Raw genomic sequence first — 20,484 nt, 5'->3', positions numbered from 1 at the left:
ATAAGTTGATGCAGATTGTACATGTTTGCTTATTGTGCTTTCTGCAAGCTGGACAAAGTGCAGTCAATAATTTTTTGGAGGACTTCTAGTTTGATATTAACTGAGCTGTTACTTTGTGTGCATGTTTTTTCCATGTTTTGTTCTCTTATGTGCATGCTGTTTTAATTGCACAGTGCACCTCATGGCTGTCTGCATGCGTGCAGCAGTGACTATTATAGATTGTTTCGCGAGGAGAAATTTCACTCTGCATTTTTTCACAGTTCCAACATCTGAGCTTGCGGGCTACACAGTCTCATTTCGCATACACTGGTCGTGCTGGCTGATTTTTGCATATTACAAACAAATAAAGATATGGCTAAGTTCAGAGAGACCACCTACTTCTAGCAAAGGGAAACTTGAGCCTTGAGGTTGCAATTGGAAATGCAACTGCAATTCTTTCGAGACATGAAGAGACAGGTATGTAACCATAATAAAGTATTTGAGGTGCTTCTATGCCATGCTGTTGCATTACTTAAAAATGTCTATGGTGTTCGTTTTCTTTTTCACATCATTTGTTGAGAAGCACCTCTTGTCACTTCACCAGCACCTAATACAGAAATAGTATGAAAAATGTCTTTAGGCTGCTTAACACTTTTTTAACACGTTCACTGCGTAGCCCGTTATCATAGTTTTGATCTCTGTGCGTTGTGGCCCACCGGTGGGGCACACTTCTGAGGCTGTTTTTTCCGCCTGCTGAAAGATGGCTCTACTGGCATGTTCGGTCGCAGCTTGCGTGGGCTACTTCAATCATGCATGCTAGCGCAGAAAATCATCACGTGGTTCACTTGGCCCGTGCATTTCCAGGAAGTTGCTTCCCCTGGGGCCGCATTTTATAAGAATCCATTGTCCATTTCCCGCTCCATTTCGCGTGACGTAAGCCTGACGGAATCATCAGACGAAAGCAGCAGTCGACCAATCACAGAAATGAAAAGCAGCAGACACCTGCGTTGACGATAGCATTCGCCATTCGTTGCGGGCTGTGGTTCAATATGGGCTGCAAGGTGCATCCAATAGTGAGGTCCGGTCGCCAATGAGCCATTAGTCAGGTCACTTCCTACGGACGTTTGAACGGCACGGCTATGTCATCAAACAATAATGACCTGACGTCAAGGACCAAACGGACCGTAAAAACAAAATGGACAATGAATTTTTGTAGCATACGGCATCTGGAGAACGGGCCGTTTATCCAACCACTGCAGCACCTTTACGCCGTTGTGGGATTCAAGACCAACGACTTCCCCTTTTTTACTACTACTTCTTCGGCATGCCCCATGCCCGCTATGGCATTAGATTTTCCGGCATATATTTGCATTTTCAATGTATAACCCTCCTTCGTGCAGGCCTTCTATAGATTGACTCCATATTTGTGGGTTTTACCAGGGATGTATTGCCTAAAGGCGAGGCGCCCACGCCACGGAATCATCGTTTCGTCAATGACAATCTGTTTGCCTGGCTCCAACACTGAGCATAAATTGCGATTCATTTTTTCCATCAAGTGTTGAATACGATAGAGACGACCCTGCTGTGCGCTCGGTTCCTCGTTATCTGCGAAATGCCAGAACCTTAGTAGCAGCAGAAACCGGTCGCGGGCCATGTTCTGGCGAATGCAGTTTACGCCGTACAGATCACTTGCCCAATAGTGCTGCAGATTAGGAAGCCTTACTAGACCCATGCAGATCAGTAGACCAATGAACACTTTCATTATTTGCACGTTTGTCTCAGTCCATTTCATCGCGCGATTTCTCTTGTAGGACGTTCGAGTCTATGTACTGCTTCCCATACCTATTTGTCTCATGACGATCATTTCCCAAATGTCATCAGTCAAAAAAAGAGAAGCTGAGAGCATCGTTGCTAGTCGGGAGGCTGATTAGCACAGGAGGGCTCGAATACGACATCGCTCCAACTCTAGTCGTTATCGCATTCCAGCTTTCGGCAGGTAATGCAGCCTGAACATCACTACTTTCCGAATCCTCAGATACCGCTTCACCGCAAACACTTGACTCACCATCCCACAGTTCAGAATTTTCCAATAACTGCTCAAGGCTGTCATCGTCGCTGTTTGAACACTCAACGTTGGCTGGAGCAGAAGTTGTGCCGCACGAAGTGGATGGCTACGTATTTGGGCTACCGTGTGTCCCGGCAGATCCGCTTCCACCGCAGGGTCTTTTCTACTGGTTTTCTGTACCTCCGTCGAATTTTTGACAGTCCACGATTTTTTAATGCTCGTAAAAAATGGAAAGCACAAGGATGTGGACCACTAGGCTTGGCACTGAGAGTAAGCCAAGTTATTGCGAAGAGGACGGACTAATTCTTCAGCTGAGCTCTTGAACACATTGTGAGCGCTTTTCAAATGTACGTACGTTGCGCATATGGAAAGCGCCCGAACAAAAGGCTGGAGCGGGTAGCTGGAACATTTTCTGCGCCGCTTCCTGATAGCCATCAGCTTTATCATCAGACACATTGCAAGCGCCAATGTCAATAAATATAGGCGCGCTTTATGTCTCTACCGCCATCTGTGATATCATAGTGAAAACGCATTTTCATGCATTTGTGGAAGCATATCATTGCCGCACTGCAAGAAATGCCTCGTTGTTTGCGCCAGCATGGCTGGACTGCGTTGCGTGACCCACTGGTGGGCCAAGACGCAGTGAACGTGTTAATGCTGCAGGTGCAGAACGCAAGGTGTAGCAATTGTAACCCCACTTTGCAGACTTGCATAAACAAGACTGCTCCAGAATCATTTTTACCTGCTTGAAAAATCGCTGCAGGATCACTTTTGACATTCCCAACCCCTGTATGTGCATCAACTGTACTGTTTCTGTCAAAATGGAGTGACAATAAAAAATTCAGTTGTGGTGAGAGTCTGGTTTGTTTTCGGGTCATCGGTGTAGCACATCTCAGTACGGCAGGTAATTTACATTGTCCACGTTACACACACGAACACTAATTTCATGAAAAGTTAACTAGGTATATACTGCTACTTTCTGTCACGATTTTGTTCAGAAGAGAGTGGCTGTATTCATCATTTTTACTAAGCTAACATCAACAGGTGTTGCGAAACTTGTCATACTCAATGCCAGCAATAGTGGCACTGTGTGCACAGATGCTCACTCTCTGCTCGCAGTTTTCAAGTACAGCTGGTTATTTTACACATACATACACATAGGGGCTGCAGTATGTGTAAAATAAATAACCAGCTGTACTGGCCTTTGCGATAAAATAGAATTCTGCGACATTATCACATTACATCAGAAGGCCATGCAAGCATTACTGTGCTTCTTGATTTTCATTGGCCTGAGTAAATGCCTTTTTCCACTACCTCCTAGTAGAGGGCAGCAAAGTCAACCGATTTGGTGAATGGAAGTGAACCTTTAAAATTCTTTGTTTGTGTAGTCCTACAATGCAAATGATATTTATTCTGGAAGACAAAATCAAGTTTCATATCTCCATTTATTTTCACTAGTCTTTAAATTCTTTTACAACCTGCAGCAGCTTCAGCTGCAGGTCAATCTTCTTTTCCGGCCTTACAGTTCGCATGTGTTCCAACAACGCGAGGGCGAAATGTTCGTCCACATCCCTTGGTTTGTAATTATTGAGTTGGTTAGCGACATTCTGCAGCTCCTTTTCATACACGTCCCTATTTCGTTTCTTTTTTGGTTGTGGCTGGATGGGTGTACAGGTTGGCTCGTTCGGTGTGCTCTCGTCCGAGATTGTGTCCTCTGCTGTGCCGGATGCCGGTGTCAGTGGCACATCTTGTGTGCACTCGGATGTCACTGACACAGCATCTATATCGCTGCAGCTGCCTTGGCTGCTGATGTCAAGCAGCAGTTGTTCGGCCATTTTCATGTTGCCAGATGTTCTGAAAATGTATATATGATCACATTCAACACCAGTAAAAAAGACTAACAAGCATCCACATTTCTCCAAGTTGCCAAATGATGTTTGCGACATTTGATAAGTTGGGCTGCCAGCCTTTTTAAGGGAGCTATTTTAAGATGAACGCCCTTTCTCCAGAGTTTACAAGAATTGCTCACCATCTGACCAATCTGTTTATCATAAAGAAAAAGCTGCTGAAAGCACTGTAGCTTCTACCATGAACAAGCTATCCTACCTGCCTGAGTGTAAATGAGTCAAAGGTACTTTTATTTCTCCATGAGAAATATTGTGGTAGTGGGGAAAAAATTAAAATTAAATTATTGGGTTTTACGTGCCAAAACCACTTTCTCATTATGAGGCACGCCGTAGTGGAGGACTCCGGAAGTTTGGACCACCTGGGGTTCTTTAACGTGCACCTAAATCTAAGTACACGGGTGTTTTCGCATTTCGCCCCCATCGAAATGCGGCCGCCGTGGCCGGGATTCGATCCCGCGACCTCGCGCTCAGCAGCCTAACACCATAGCCAATGAGCAACCACGGCGGGTAGTAGTGGGGAAAGAAAGCTGCATATTGCAGCTTGACAAGGCACGAGCCCCCTACAGAATTTAACAGCAAGTGAGCCGTGGTTTACGTCTAAATTATGTATGTGCAGGAACAAAAACTAAGTTCTGCACACCCAATAAACATATAAAAAGGTCTCAGTTGAGATGCATTCTTACAAAAAGCTGTGCAAAGCATTAAAAACCAAAACTATGACCGAAGTAGAATAACACTTGGCTTATTAAACCCCAGGGTGTGCACTGAAGACAGGTTAGAATGCTAGCCATCCCGAATCTGCTATCTACTTGCACCACTCATTCTTGCACGAGAGCCGGTGACTGGTAATAACAATTGGCAATGAATTTTTAAATGTTTATCGCAACAACCAGTTGCACCATTCCACACCATGTATAAATGAAGGCCCCCAGTGATGCAAAGCCGAGATACAACTCTGAAAATACTTTAGAAGTGCAATGAACTGCAGTCCGACTATACACAGCATGAAGGAAGCGAGATTGATCTACCGATAATTAGTTCGTTAAAAGTGAACTTACAACTAATGTGTGCAGCAGCAATGTGTCGCTATTTTTTTCTTTAGCTGAGCTGTAATGCTAAAGTTTATTTTAAGCCTGCACTAAATCTGGAAATATTAAGTTTTTTTTTCTTGCTTTCAACACAGTTTATGGGTGTTCTTTCTGCAATACAGGTTTTACAAAGTAGGCACTGCTGCCTAAACAGGTTCACCGATGAAAACATGACTGGTTCTAGAAGGTCACAAAATTTACCCCAAAAAACTTACGGCCTTCCTTCAACACTGTCTTTTAAGAACATTAGCAGTTCGAAATATGGCCAAGCCACGTGCTCTGTTGTATCCGTCTCCTCCGCACCGGCTCCACTCTTTTGTTCTTTCTTCATTGCCATAAGCAAGCGGCGGAACTTATCCCGCAGGGATTTCCATCGGGTCTGCACAATATTCTCTGCAAAAATCATAACACCTGTTAGCTTCGCAACTCCACACCTGGCAACCATGAACCTCAACTGCCCCGGACACTACACCTGCGTGTTCGGGGGGGGGGAGGGCAAAATGGCATGCATCTTTTTCTAGCCATGAACACTATTTGACGCATATATTTACATTTTATTTAAGATCATTCACCTTCGGATGCAGCACACGCGGGGAAATAAAATTGGCACGGCACCCACTGACAACAAACAGTCTTTAGTTTGCAGTTACTGTTTCAGTAGCTTCAACATTGTCAACTTTGCCTGCTTAAAGAACTTGTCTCTTGAAGTGTGTAAAAATTGGAAGCTTTCCAATAACGAGAAGAATATGGTCCTACTGCAATCAATCATCGAATCAAATAGTCATATTTTGAAATAAAATGCTGCGAATACTTTGTTGCGAGTACTCTGTTGCCGACAGTACATGATGAAACAATGCAGTTAAGCAAAAATGCGATATTAATCCAATCCACAATGGCCATAACACACTGGAGCACGAAGCATTGCTCAGTTGGCCACACTTTCTCGGCTAAACATTATCACATGCAATAAATTGTTTAATCGCGGAATTCAGCAATGGGTAAAGTTTGACACCATTTACAGATTCAGCACCTGTGTCCACTCATCGCAGCATACTTTATACCATAGTAGTAGCATCAGCTGTGACAATTCAAAGAGAAAAAACAGCTTTCTGTTACAGCGAAGCTGTACATGACACCCGGGATCGTCTCCGTCGACACATCAATCTGCGAATTGAAGCGAAAAATGCACACCCCAGTGTTCGTTCAAATAAAAAACACGCAAGAGGTGTCAAAACTACATGCGCGTTCGAACAATGCAAAGCACATGGGGTCATTGCATGAGTTTCCCGGGAAGCAGCACTGTAGCCGTCACAGTGTGGATTGGTGCTGATTTTTTTTCACTAACCCTAATTTTTTTTTCACTCTGCCATCGCCGCAGACTAGCATATCTGGTCGCGATGGTATACTGCGATATTAGGTTGATACGACATTCGTAAAATATTGTTAAACGATCCTGCATTCGTAAACGTTAAGACACATTTCAGAGAGTTGGAAGGCATGCAATTCAAACGCAGAAATCTTACCAGCATTTGGTACACCCGGCAGGACGATGGCGGCGACTTCAATCCACAAAACGTTTTTTTTAACACGATTCTTGTGTTCCTTGTGTTTGGTCTGCCACAATATCGGCCTTGCTTCTACAATGGCTATAAGAAGCTCGTTATCGATGTTCGCCGGTAGCATGATTGAAGCAACCAAACAAACAGCAATGGCGGCGCGAACTGCGAATCTGCGGAAGTTTCTTGAAAGAGTTGCCAGCAGCGCGGCCACGCCCTGCCACGCGCTGATTGGTCGGCGCTGTCGAGCCGCTTCCGACGGCGGCGGCGAGATCTGGTGTCCCTTGAGCACGACGTTCTGGCTTGGCGCCAGCCTCAGCGTCGATGCCGAGTGACAAAACGCCAGAAAACGCCGGGAAAACGCTGAATGTGGGGCGGCCTTAATGCGCATTTTGTCAAGCGAAAGTTTGCGCTGTTTGTCCTGTGCTCTTGCATATTCTAGCAGTTTCTTTCTTGCTAAGCGAGTGCTTGGCGCGAACTCCTCGCGAACAGATAAGCGGGAGCCTTTCAGCTTCCTTGCAGAAGCCAAAATGTTGTGTTTGTCTTTAAATATGACAAGCTTAGCGATTATTGGCCTGCATTTGTCATGAGCGAATCGACCAATTCTGTGCACTCGTTCAAACTGGTCGCTTGACAAAGTAAGCTCCAACCTTTCAGCTCAGAGTTTGATGACTTTTTGCTTGAAGTCGTCCAATCTTCACCGGACTCATCGCTGATGCAAAAAAAAAGTAAATTTGATCTACGTAGTCTGTTTTCGGCGTCTTCGCACCTTGAAGTTATGGATTTTAACTGGCGTGAAAATGACTGGATGCTGTCAGATGTGTCTGCTCCAGAGGTTTCACGTAGGCTAAGGGTTGACTCGAGAGTGGCGACTCTGTCCTTAAGGCATTTCACCTCAACGTCTGTGGCGTCCTGCTTCTCTTTTATCCCCTTAAGTTCCACCAAAATTGCAGTTTGGCCTGCTTCTATCCTGCGTGCAATGTCTAACACAGAATCTTCAGGTCCAGGATTAAGTTCGACATCCCCCGACAGCATCAATCGCAACGAGACACAAAAATAAGCATCAAGTCGCACAAAGCAGCACAGTGCGCGCTTGACACTGTCATAGAGCTCAATTGGGCACGACACTGCTATAAGACAGCAGTTATTGCACCTAAATCCGCTAGTATTGTCCAGGTACCTAACCTGCTACAACAGAAGCGGTGAGTGTCCCATTCTTGCAGCGGCGTCGTGCCCAGCAGAGAGCGGTTGTGGCGGGCTTTTATATACCGCGCCGGATCCGATGTTTGTGCCGGTGCATTGCCCGCGTTGCCAGATGGTGATTCCGTCATCCGCCAAAGTTAGTGCCGCATGCAACGTAGGCGCTCCCTTGGTCTGCGGTAGATGCACGATACCATTGTTGACAGGGCTCGGCCAAGAAAACCACGCATGCGCGTTCAAGATAGGTGTCACTGTGATGACCCTAGTATGGGACAAAGGTTCGTGTACTCAAAAGGTTCTGACGGTTCTCTTAGGCGTAGCCTCCGAGAACCCAATTGAGGACAAAGCCGTTGGTTTAAAAAAAACACACAGACTTTTAATCAAACTAGAAGCATAAGATAAATGATAGAAAGGAATAGAAAGAATAAAATAAACACTCAAGTAGACATCACGGTGGTAAGACACATTTGGGGCTAGTACGGAGCTAAGTAGTGCGCGAGTCCGGGCTTGCCACGGCGGTAGGGACACGCAACAGTCTCGACGCGGCGACAAGCTGACGAAAGGAGTGGCGCCGGTCTCACCAAAGGTCGTGGTGTACGTTGGTTGACCGGGCGACCGGGGCTGGCCAGCTCTGGCTCGGAGAGGTAAACCAGGCGGCTTGGTGGCACGAGCAGACGGCGGCGGCGTTCCGGCCGGGCATCTGGGTGTATAGCTCGGGCCCGTAGCCCGACTGCTATTGTCCTGCCCACGGGCACAGAAGCTCGAACGCCGGCCTCGGGCAGCAGGCGGCACGACAGATGGGGGTGGCGTTCTGGCCGGGCAGCTGGCGTAGAACTCGGGCCCGTAGCCCGACTGTTCTCGTGCTGCCCACGGGCGCAGAGGCTCACCGGCCTTGAGGAGCTGACGGCACGCTCGGGTAGACGGGCGACGCACAGGAACAGGTTGGCAGGAGGCCCCGGTCGGGTGAAGTCCTGGTGGCTCGGGTCCGGAACCCGACGGCCCGTCTCCAACGCCCGCTCCGGTGGTTGACCTCCTCCTGCCGTCGCTTCCTGGAACTCTCCTGGCGTCTCCCCGGCGTCTCCTCTGCGTCTCCCTGCGTGTCCTCTCGTTCTGCCAGCGCACCACGCTTTTAACGCGATAGCGTTAAGGAGCTCGTGTCGCAGAAAAGCCGGTGTCGTCGGCGTCGGTGTCGGTGTCGGCGTCCGCGGCGTTGGCCGTGAGCGATAAATCACGGCAGGCACTTCATAAATAAAAAGCAACTTCCAAGATGGGCTGGGTGGGAATCGAACCAGGGTCTCCGGAGTGTGAGACGGAGACGTTACCACTGAGCCACGAGTTCGATGCTTCAAAGCGGTACAAAAGCGCCTCTAGTGAACGCGGTGTTGCCTTAGAAACGAGCTGTTTCTAAGGCTCAGGCGTGCGTCTCAGGCGCACATTTCGTTGTCGCGCCGAACGCTGCGTTGCTCGACGCTCACCGCGTCCGATGCGGGGCGCGTAGTCGCTGCGCCGTAGCCCATTGTCTTACGCCCCTTGGCGGGTCGACGGGAACGCTGTCGCGTTCCACTCTTGAAGGCGAAGCTTAAGCGTCCTCCAATTTTTTTCTTCTGATCTGGCCGATTTGGCATTTTCCGATTGGCTGCCTGACTCCCCGTGGTCTTTCCTAATTGGTTGATTTTCTTCTTTTTGTTGTTTTTCATGCGCCGCGCGTTCTCGTGCCGGACGCTCTTCGGCGTCGTTGTTTTCCTTCTTCCAGCATGGAATCCGCCTTGGCGCGCGTGCACTCATTGTCGTCTGCTCTTGACCGTCCCGATCACCGCACCATGTCGCGCACCACACATCACAGTCACACCCACAGAGCCATGTTCAAGAGTGACGGGAGACCGGCAGGTCAGCCCGAACAGGAGGAACTGTAACAACAGAAGCGGTGAGTGTCCCATTCTCGCAGCGGCGTCGTGCCGCTGCAAGAATTCTGTGAATTTCCTTCTCATGGTCAGGGTTCCCTGCGATTAGTTGACCTCGGTAAGCGTATTCCTTCACGGACTCTAAAGGCTACTGGAGATCCTGAACTCTTGTTCCTTTGCCCGGTTATTCATCTTTATTTTTGTCTTCTGCTTATTAATGTTCAACCTCACTCTTACTCTCTCTGTTAAGGTGCTCAATCATTTGTTGTAACAGTGTTGCTGAATAAAACAATATCATCGGCAAACCGAAGGTTGCTGGGGTATTTGCCGTCGATCCTTACTCCTAAGCCTGCCCAGTTTAATAGCTTGAATAGTTCTTCCATGAACGCAGTGAATAGTATTGGAGAGATTGGGTGTCCTTGTCTGACCCCTTTCTTTACAGGTATCTTCGTACTTTTGTAGAGTTAAGGTAGCTGTGGAATCTCTGTAGATATTTTCCAAGATATTTACGCAAGCGGTTTGTACTCCTTGGTTACGTAGTGCCTCTATGACTGCTGGTATCTTTACTGAATCAAGAGCCTTTTGGTAATCTGTGAAAGCCATATAGAGAGGCTCATTGTACTCTACGGATTGATGAATTACCTGATTGATGACATGGATGTGATACATTGTAGAGTATCCCTTCCTGAAACCTGCATGTTCCCTTGGTTGACTTAAGTCCAATGTTGGCCTTATTCTATTGGAGAATATCGTAATAATTATTTTATGTATTACTGGGAATAAGCTAATGGGCCTATAATTTTTCTATTCTTTAACGTCTCCCTTTTCGTGGATTAGCATAATGTTTGCATTCGTCCAGTTTTCTGGGACCCTTGCAGTCAATAGACACTTCGTATAGAGAGTAAAACTCTTGCTTGGGCTAATTGGTTCATGCTTGAAGTAGTAAAGGCAAGGCGCAGAAGGGCAAGGCGCTGCGTGTGCTTGTTGTTCTCGGGAAAGAACCAGAAAGCGAAAACAGGCGGTTACAGCAGATGAAGCGTCTGACAGCAACGTCCACTGAGTTTCTTTGGCATCGAGCGTTAGTGAGCCTAAAATCCTGGTCAAAAAAGCCTCACGATGCAAGCACCGGCTAGGTCACCGTGCTAGGAGACGCAGCTCTGCCTAGACAAGTTGAGCGCTTTTTGTAAAAAGGACCGAAGTTCAGCCTCACACAAGAATCCCAGCGCCAAGAATTGCTTGCCATGGTGAGAAGAGTGGCTAGCCGCGGAAAGAACCAAGAAGAAAAAGAAAGAATTGTAAGTGACGGTGTTTCCTGCCTGATGGCGAGTGGTGCATCCATTCCACCGAGAAAGCCTCACCTCCAGAGGATTTCACAGGATCTGAAGGACAACGACGTTGTGGTGCTACAGGCCGATAAGGAGGGCGGCTTTGCTCTTATGCCGACTAGTGTTTTCCGTGAGAAGGCCTTGGTTGCTATAAAGAACTTCAAACAAGTGGCGTTCAAGGTTCGGAAGCAAAAAGGTCAGGCTCTTCAACTTTTAGGAGAAATGAATTTGGAAAACCTGCACAAGATGGCAAAGGATGAAAAAGGGAGGTTTCTTGAGATCTTCTTCACTGTGAAGACACACAAGCCTGAATGTCCGCTGCGCACCATTGTTTCAGAAAGGGGAACATGGCAACGTCTTGTTAACCGGTACCTTCAGACACATCTGGGAAACGTGGTGAGCGACGACCCTTTCCTGGTGCGTAGTTATCTGGAAGTGCTGAAGGATCTGGGCAGCTTGCCGCCTCGTGAATATAACGCGTTTTCCATAGACATTGAAGATCTCTTCTATTCGGTCCCTCACCAAGGTCTCTTAGCGGCGGTCAGGGACAAGATCCAATCAAATGGTGAAGTCCGCTTCCAGAATGCTGCAGGTGTAAGTGTGGACAATTTCATTTCCTTATTAGAGTTCTACCTGAACTCAACCGCCATTTTGTTTGAAGGCAAGTTTTATGTGCAGAAGAAAGGGATTTGCATCGGTTCTTCTGTAGCTCCTGTCCTTTGCGATATCTTCCTATCTGTTGTATGAACTGACATCAGTAATAACCTTTGTGATCCTCATGTAGTGTCCATTTACAGATATGTTGATGATTTCTTGGTCATCTTGAAGGACGTCCTTGAGCACGAATTAGTTTCTACCGTTGAGAGAACCATGACTATCTTCTCAAACCACAGTCAGGGTCTCAGGTTTACCAAGGAAGTTCCGAGCTGTGGTCAACTCCAGTTCTTGGATATCAGGCTAGTGTTTCGAAAGGAAGGCATTTGTTGGATGTACAATCCGCGTTCTTTGAAAGGCCTGCTACCGTTTGTGAGCGCCCATTCCAAGATTGTAAAGCGTGCAATTGCTACAAATTCTCTGCAAACGGCTTTAACTAAGTATTGAATCCATTTCGTGTCAAGTAGCTTTAGCGCTCAAGTGCAACGACTACAACAGGCAAGCTTCCCGCCATGTCTGATTTCAGCTGTTTGCGAAACGATGCTCCAAAAACTAAAGCACCCGCCTCTTATCAGGGAGCCAGTTTCACGCAGTTCTGTTGCGGTAATTCCGTACCTTCATAAGGTATCGCACAACATTAAGGAAGTTGCAAGTAGGCATAACGTTCAGGTTGTTTTCTCGGCGCCTTGCAAGCTGTCTAAGCTTTGTGCCATGAACGGAGAGAAACACCCGGCTTGTTCAATCCAGCATCAGAAGAAGTTCACTGAATGCAGGACACGTGTAGTCTACCAAATCCCTCTAAGCTGTGGTCGCAGCTATATCGGACAAACAGGTCGATGTTTCAATGAGCGTGCAATGGAACATTGTCGTAATCTGCGCAACAAGGAAGGGAGTTTCCTTGCAGAGCATTGCAGAGACTGCTCTAATTGCCGCCCTCAGTTTGACAAAACTAAATTTTTGTTGTTTGGAAAAGACAGGTCTGAGCGGGAAATTGTGGAAGCCTATTTCATCAAAAAAGAGGGAAACGCATGCGTCAGCAGGCCGTCCATTATGCTTAGTGACAAGAAGACGACTTTTTTAGAGGGTTTCATTTAGGCCTCATGTTAGAGTGATTTCATTTGGTTTTACCGTCTGTCACCCTTTTATTTAACTAGTTTTTATTTTGTTGACGATTTTCTAGTGGCTCTTAAGCTTTTGTTGCACTTTTCTTTTTTTTTGACGCAGACGCTGTTCTTTAGACCTTTATCGTTCATCACTTCTGTCCATTTCATTTTGTCACGTGGTTCTTGTTTCGCGCGGTCACATGTTTTATCAATTTTTAGGTGAGTGACTATTAGAGATTTTAGTTTTGACGCTGACACTGTACTTAGACGCATTTTTCATGTTTTTTCCGTGTTATTCATTGGTCATTATTCCCATAGTCGTGCGGGTTTTATCACTGACTGGGCCTTAGGCGTTTGAAGTGTGTTATGCTGTGGATAGATTGGTTGGTAGTGAAGTGTGGACGGTACTTTTTAAGTCTGGTTTTTTGTCCCCGTTGGCTTGGAAAAAGACTATACTGGATCAATTGACTCCTGTGCTGATCCACGTGTGGTTCTTGTTTGCTCATTCGATAATATGTGCCAGATAACATTCCTGAATGGTCGATAGATTGCTGTTTTTTACTTCAAAAGTTTTGTGCATGACTCGGCGTGAATCACCTACATAAGGCAGGCTTGTTGCGAAAATAAACTTAGTTGTGAGTGGCGCCGGTCCTGTCGTTTGTGCACTTCTTCCTGAGTCCTGGTCTTCTGCGCCTTGCCTTTACTGATTCGTATAGAGAGCCGTCAGTTTTCCAAGCGTAATGTTTTCACTTCACTACTTTAAAGGCCCCCAGGATTGGGGGTATTACATAAGGGGTCGGTAGCAAATAGGAATTTATTACACAAGGAAAAGATGTTTACGTACACGTTTGCTCGCTGTTAAATATGTTAATTATACAGTTCAAAAACGTAGATTGGCAGGTGATGTCGCGTGGAAGGCCGTTCCAGTCCGAGGCTGAGCGTGGAAAGAATGATGAGGCAAAAGTGGTAGTGTGCGCACGTGGCCGGGCGACTTGAAGGGGATGACCAATGTGGAGTGAAGTGCGTGCAGCAGGACTGATGTAGGGTGTATGAAGTGAACTGTAAAAGAACCTATGGAATAAGTACACAGTAGCGATACGACGCCGACAAGCCATGGTTGTTAGGCCGGATTCTGCTTTTAACGATGATACACTGGCATTGTATGAATAGCATGAATTAATGAATCGTGTGGCATGGTTTTGTAATGATTCTAGTCAGTTTGTTAGATATGTTTGATTAGGGCTCCAGATGGCAGATGCATATTCCAGCTTAGAGCGTACGAGTGACTTGTAGGCAAGCAATTTTAGGTCTGGTGGCGCTTGACGTGGATGACGTTTTAAGAATCCAAGGCTTCTGTTAGCAGATGATATCACTGTAGTGACATGCTCGTTCCAGGTTAGATCGTTGGACAACGTTACGCCTAGGTATTTATAAGACTGTGTTAATGTCATCGTGACGTGCGAGATTGTATAAGGCAACAGGAGAGGATTACGTTTTGGATGAAATGACATGACTTTGCATTTATCGGGGTTTAGTTCCATGGGTCATTGGTTACACCAGTCCTGGACACAAGGTAAATCACTTTGGAGACTTAGTTGATCGGAGGGCTTACTGACTGTGCGATAGATAACACAGTCATCGGCAAAGATACGGACGTTACAGGAGACATGTGTTGGTAGGTCGTTAATATAAATTAAAAATACAAGGGGACAAAGGACTGACCCTTGCGGGACGCCTGATATTACTGGAAGAGACCTAAAAGCCTGGTTATTAACGTGAACAAATTCGGTACGGTCTGCTAGAAATTCTATTATCCACTGCAGTATGTTATGACGCAAGTTTCTGGGTTTCAGGGTCCCTTTAAAGGGACGCTGAAATGACTTTGACGCTTTTCTACAAATGTACTGAGTCGTTAGAGTAGGTCCTTCTGATCATTAATTGACGCATCTAAGTGCTCTCCGTAAAGCGTGTAATTTATTATAAGGTTTTAAAAATGTACATCGCTGCCGATCGCAGCACACTGCTCGGCGGAATTTTAAGCCGCCCCTACCCATATGACTGAAATCGTCCGTATGACGTCAGTGGGGCGAGCTATCCGATTGGCTGACCAGGGCGCGTGATCTATAACTTTTCCAACTTTATGGTAAACAAATGACGTTTGTAATAGTTAGAATGTTAGTTAATTTGTTTTTATAAAAAGAAAGTAATATAAAGAGAATGCACAAGAACAATTTTTCAGTACACTTAAGCACTTCCAGCACATAGCAAGTGTCGTCTGCTTGTGTTACAACGTGTTCCGTCTTTGACGAGAGCTCCGCAGTCAGTGTCGGTCTGTGTTTTCGCGAGCGCTATGATTCGATTCGACTTTGTTGCGTTGTGGACTGCAAAATTAGCGACTGGCAATATGTCAAGCTGCGACATCGTGTCCTTCTGCAAGCCAGTAGACGAGCGGACTGGCTGCAGCGCTTTGGACAGCCGCTATCCGATGGGCGCCAGGATTTACGCGATTGCGGCCGTCACTTTAGACCGGAAGATTACTAAAGCAATAGCGTTTCGCGAGTCCGGTATTAGGGTAAACGTAAGAGCAAGGGGACAGAGCCTGGCCGTGTCCCCTTGCATGCCGTTTCAGGGGATGAACAGAAGCGCAAATGTGAATGGTCTGCACGGTGCAGCCACCTGGTGGCATAGAGCTCAACCACACACAGTAGCAGTAACAAAATGTATTCTTCTTTGTTGCTGGTGTAAATTTTTCGCAGGAGTGTAATCGTTAACACGTAGCTTTTGTAAATGTTTAAAATGTTTTACACTTGGTTAGAGCAATATTAGCTCCTTATTTGGCTGGTTAAGCTCTGCGCCAACGGGTGGTTGGACCGTGGAGACCGATCAGGCAGCTCACGTACGTCTACGCTAAAGTTCCTTCATCAGCTTGAGTTTATGCCTTCACCGTTGAGTCGAAACGTTCTGCTAGTGTGTGATTACCGGAATACCAGACACGTTCGGCGCTACGACAGAATGCTTGCAACGCACGCTGCTTCGATAGCTCTCGCTTGGGGTTGACAGCCAAGCCGCTAGCGGAGACGTTTCGCGCGGGCGGGGCGGGCTCCAAAACAACCGGAAATGGACGATGTGACGTCGCATCGCGACGCTGAACCAGTGAAGGCGGAGCTTAGCCCCGATCGCTTGGCGAGCGAGTTGAGGAGGAAAAGCATGGCTAGGGAGGAGGGTAACTTGTAATCGCTTGTAGCTCCATTAATACGTAACGCTTCACTTAAATTGTGGTGCGAATGTTCTACTTAAGCTGTATTCTACGCGTCTACAAAATTTGTCCGAACCGTTTCAGGGGCCCTTTAAGGACCGCACAAAGTGCGATGGAACGAATAATGCTAGGCATAACTTTAAGAGATGGAAAGAGAGCGGTTTGGATCAGAGAGCAAACGGATATAGACGATATTCTAATTCACATTGAGTGAAAGAAATAGCGCTGGGCAGGTCATGTAATGCCAGATTAGATAACCGTTGGACCATTAGGGCGACAGAATGGGTACCAAGAGAAGGGAAGCGCAGTAGAGGTCGGCAAAAGACTAGGTGGTGCGACGAAATAAGGAAATTTGCGGGTGCTAGTTGGAATCGGTTGGCGTAGGACAGGGGTAATTGGAGATCGCAGGGAGAACCCTTCGTTCAGCAGTGGAGATAAAATTGATGATGATTATGATTATGATGATGATGATGATGATGAGCAGAAGTTGTGATGTTCACCTAAGATAGACCTTGATCATACGGTATGTCCAGGCTAAATCGGACCACGACTATTTTTGTTGCGACCTCAATGCGCAAACTTGTGAATTTTTCTGTATTATTGGTTCTCTCATTACCTAATATTGGGCGCACTGAGTGTGCATGCGTGCCACGGAGATGGATGGAAGACGGACGGCCGGATGGATGGTATGAGCGTCCCCTCTGGAAAGGGGTGGCATATTGCGCCACCAAGCTCTTGTTATTATATGGTCTGATGTCTTACCCCTACGTTAAAAAAGAAAAAAAGGAAAGAAAGAAAAAGAACAAGAATATTCCCACAACTAAACTTTCTGAGCCCCTATCCGGAACTTTGTTTTTGTATGCCTCCATTGTTTCTCATGCCCCTATTTTTCTTCCACCAACCTTCCAATCGCTCCTTACTAATCGCGTGCGCAAGAGCAGCGCCTTCACTAGGCTCTTCAAGTACTTCATCCGTGACCTCCAGGACTACGTCCACATCTACGCCCGTCGCGCAACCGCTCTGTGATCGCCGATGCCACGCGTCGCTCTCAGGCACACGGCTGACAATAGCGTCGTGCAGATGCTTGTTCGTAACAGCAACTAACATTTAAATTGCTGTCTTGTCACTTTATCACCGTTGTCATATAGTGCACCTACAAGAATCAGTCTTTTTACCCCTTTCGCGAGCGCTGCTGTCGCGCGCTCACTTCGCACCTTTGTTCACAGTCTGCGCTATGGCGTTAGAAAGCGAAAAAACGTAAGACGTTGCGTACTCGAAACAATTGAGCTTGATGCTTTCGAATGTGATGCACAACCTGACATGAGAACTTAGGTAAGAAGTAGTTTGGGATGCCATTTTCTCGAATTGCATACGGAATGGTAACCGAGAAATTCAGCAGTTTGCGCAAGGCACAATTTAGGTATGTGCCGCTGGAGAAATCGTCGGCACATACGATACGTGTTAGCTAAAGCGATTTTTGCAGTTTCCCACAATATGTTTGCTACAAATCCATGTTGTCTCTGATGGCGACAACGGACTTCCATCGACACTGCGTGGAAATAAACAAAATATATCGCCGCATAGCACAAGTACGACATGCGTACACAACTTTAACTAATACGTCCTCTACGATATCGAATAGAGGCAGCAATGTAAATAACTTTGCCATTCTTTAGCAATGCTCAAGAGAGGGAAGTTGAAAGTATTCGTAATCATTTCTGCTTCAGCAATGCCGGCGCGACCAAGACGCGGGTGGTGTATCGTCCAGTAATTCGATTGATCGGGGCAGTGGTGATGCAGGAATGAACTCCGGTCATGTTGAATGCATCGTGCACATATTCAATTTCTCGGCACGCGTGAAGTTCGGCCACTTCTAGCGCATGCACAGAAGCGGTTTCCATTTTTGGCAGCGCACACACTAACGAAGCACGAGAAAGAAAACAGGACCAGCGCTGGTCGAACAACTGAAAGTTTTTATGTGAATAAAAGGATTGTATACCCTGTAATCATGCGACTCATGTGGATTACATGTATAGCCGTCATAAACTCACGAGTGATCAATGAACGAGATTGCTTGGTTTGCCAGTTGTTTAATTCCTTCGGCGCAACGCAGTAAACCATGTCTGTCGTCTTCTTTTTTCTTAACATTTTCTTGTGAATGGCCAGAATTTCACCCATGGCATCAACTCTTTCGTGTTTACATTGCTGTCAGGACAGTTAACAACACTAATAATTTCCAGTCATCCGAAGAGGCGCCATCGCAAACAATGAAGAGACGTTTCGCGCGCAGCGCGAGCTCAACGTGGGCACGACCTTGAAGGGAAGCGGCGGAAACATACAGCCGTTGGAGGTGAAATCGTTCCGCCAGGGGAGAAACATGCGCTGGCGTCTAGGATGAAACTTGGCGTGCGGATGTCTATCGTCATGGCGCAGTATTAAATTGACGCGAATGGCGTACTCCTGGAGCCGTAATGCCCAACAGGCGAGTCGACCAGATGGATATTTCAAGGAGGAAAAGCCAACATAACGGATCATGATCTGTAACCACGTCGACTGGGCGGCCGTAAAGGTAAGGGCGAAGCTTTCCTGTGGCCCATATGATTTCTAGACACTCTTTTTCCTTAACCGAGTAGTTGGAATGGTTGAATCTTGTGACGCGCTTGCCTTGGCTGTCGTGACGAGCACAACCAACTGCATGAAAAGAAGCGGGTTTCGCATCACACTGCCAGGCGTCCAGCCAACCTACCCACTGAAAAAATTTGGCTCGAGCAGGCTTCTTATATTTGCGGGTGTTGATGTCGATGCCGTTGGACGCAGCGAGGCCCATTCGTAGTAGTAGAAAACGTTTATTCACAAATGAGAAAACAAAATACGGAGAAAAATGTACAGTAAGTGAAGTCTTCATTTCAAAACCCCAGTGGCCTTGGCTGTTGCTCTCGCCTGGATTACCAGTCCGCGCTGGGTCTTTAGGTCTGGGCTGGACAAGGTGGCATCCCGCTGCTCCTCCGGCTGTTGTGTTTGTATATCTGGCGGTTTGGGGCCCGTACACTCTCACGTGACGTGGTAGGCAGTGGTCTGTTTGTTGCACCAGGGGCATGCGTCTTCGTAGATTTCTGAGAAGATGCTGTACTTGTGTAAGTTGGGGAAAGTGTTGGTCTGGAGCTGTCTACAGTCCCGCGCTTCCTGTGCGTTTAGCCCCTTGTGCGGTGGGGGGTAAAGCTGTCGTTGTTTGCGCAGGTGTTGAAGTCTCGCGCCGTAAGCCGCGGGGACGGGGAGGGTGGTTGTGGAATCGAGGATTGTGGCCGCTCAGTTTGTGTGACCTCGAGCAAGCCTGTCCGCGACCTGGTTGCCCTCCAGCCCCGACTGCACCGGGGCCCACGTAATCTGGCGTTTGAGTGATGAATTTGTATCCAATGCATTAGTCGTGTGAATCTAGCTAATTTTTGAGGTATTCTGTCTGCTAGAAGGAGCCGACACGCCGCTTGGGAGTCGGTGACTACTTGTAGTTCTAGGTTGGTCGCGTCCCCGTATTGAACAGCCAGCACGATTGCCGCAGCCTCCACTTCTGTGACTGTACAGTGCGGAATGGAGATGCTAGAGACTTCTGTGTTCCACCACCACGGTTGCTGCTGCATTCGATGTACCCTGATATAGGGCAGCATCAAAGTAACCCGTCTTCTGGCTCCGTCCCACTGTGCGTTTGAGATAGTCCACTCGGGCGTTTCTTCTGCCTTCATTGTGGGTTTGACACATGTTTTTGAGAGCGGGGCCACGTGTACTCTGGCCCGATACAGTGTATCAATGTTCGTGGTCGACTGGATGGTGTCAATGTCCGCCGGGTAGCCGATGCGCTTGAGGATGTGTCGGCCTGTTGCTGTGGAAAGGAGGTGTTCTCTCTCAGACAGGAGGACCGCCTCTTGCATTTCCTCGAACGTGTTGTGTAGTCCCAAAGCTTCCGAGCTCACATTGGATGTGTACGGTAGGAGACCAATGGCATTCTTGTAGGCTACGCGTATCATCGCATTGACTTTGTTTATGTCTGCTCCGCTGTTAGATACGGGACCGTGTCCTGAGCCTACTTCGATTTCCCCAGACCACATCGAATCGCACCACAGCTAATTAAGGAGCGCAGAAGCACGGATACCACAATCCTGAGGCGAGACACGTGCAAACAAGTTGGAGGCCCCCACTTTGTGTGCCGCCGGTGGAGCTATTCACTGCTTGACTCTTCCCGAAAGTGAAGCGAGAGCCTGGCACTGCTGCGGCTAAAGTGGGTCCCGAAGCAAGACGGCTGTAATGCACCGCGAAGGCCTGGCAGCGTCGCCCCCACCTGGCTATTGTGACGACGCATTGCAAGTCAGCAAGGCAAGACCGCAGGGAGAAGTAAGCCCTCGGATAATTGGGGACCCAGCGGCGACTCTCTTCGCCGGGTATGACACCATCGCACGGG

At 47.3% G+C, this 20,484-nt stretch overlaps 2 protein-coding genes across 2 annotated transcripts in view; one reads left to right on the top strand and one right to left on the bottom strand.

Moving 5' to 3' along the window:
- Nucleotides 1-20,484, top strand: part of LOC142575075 (kinesin-like protein KIF12) — a 769,060-nt gene that overhangs the window by 724,071 nt on the left and 24,505 nt on the right. The gene's annotated exons all lie outside the window — the stretch shown is intronic.
- LOC142575072 (uncharacterized) lies at nt 3,044-9,143 on the bottom strand. The gene is made up of 4 exons (XM_075684034.1): nt 8,377-9,143; nt 6,563-7,969; nt 5,255-5,432; nt 3,044-3,898 (listed from the first exon to the last, which is right to left on the bottom strand). Exons 2-4 carry the CDS (start codon nt 6,984-6,986, stop codon nt 3,499-3,501), a joined length of 1,002 nt encoding a protein of 333 aa, XP_075540149.1. The 5' UTR covers nt 6,987-7,969; nt 8,377-9,143; the 3' UTR covers nt 3,044-3,498.

The sequence above is a fragment of the Dermacentor variabilis genome, chromosome 3, assembly GCF_050947875.1.
Source record: "Dermacentor variabilis isolate Ectoservices chromosome 3, ASM5094787v1, whole genome shotgun sequence".
Lineage (NCBI taxonomy): Eukaryota > Metazoa > Arthropoda > Arachnida > Ixodida > Ixodidae > Dermacentor > Dermacentor variabilis.
The sequence above is the reverse complement of the archived record's forward strand: the minus strand, read 5'-3'. Positions and strand labels throughout refer to the sequence as shown.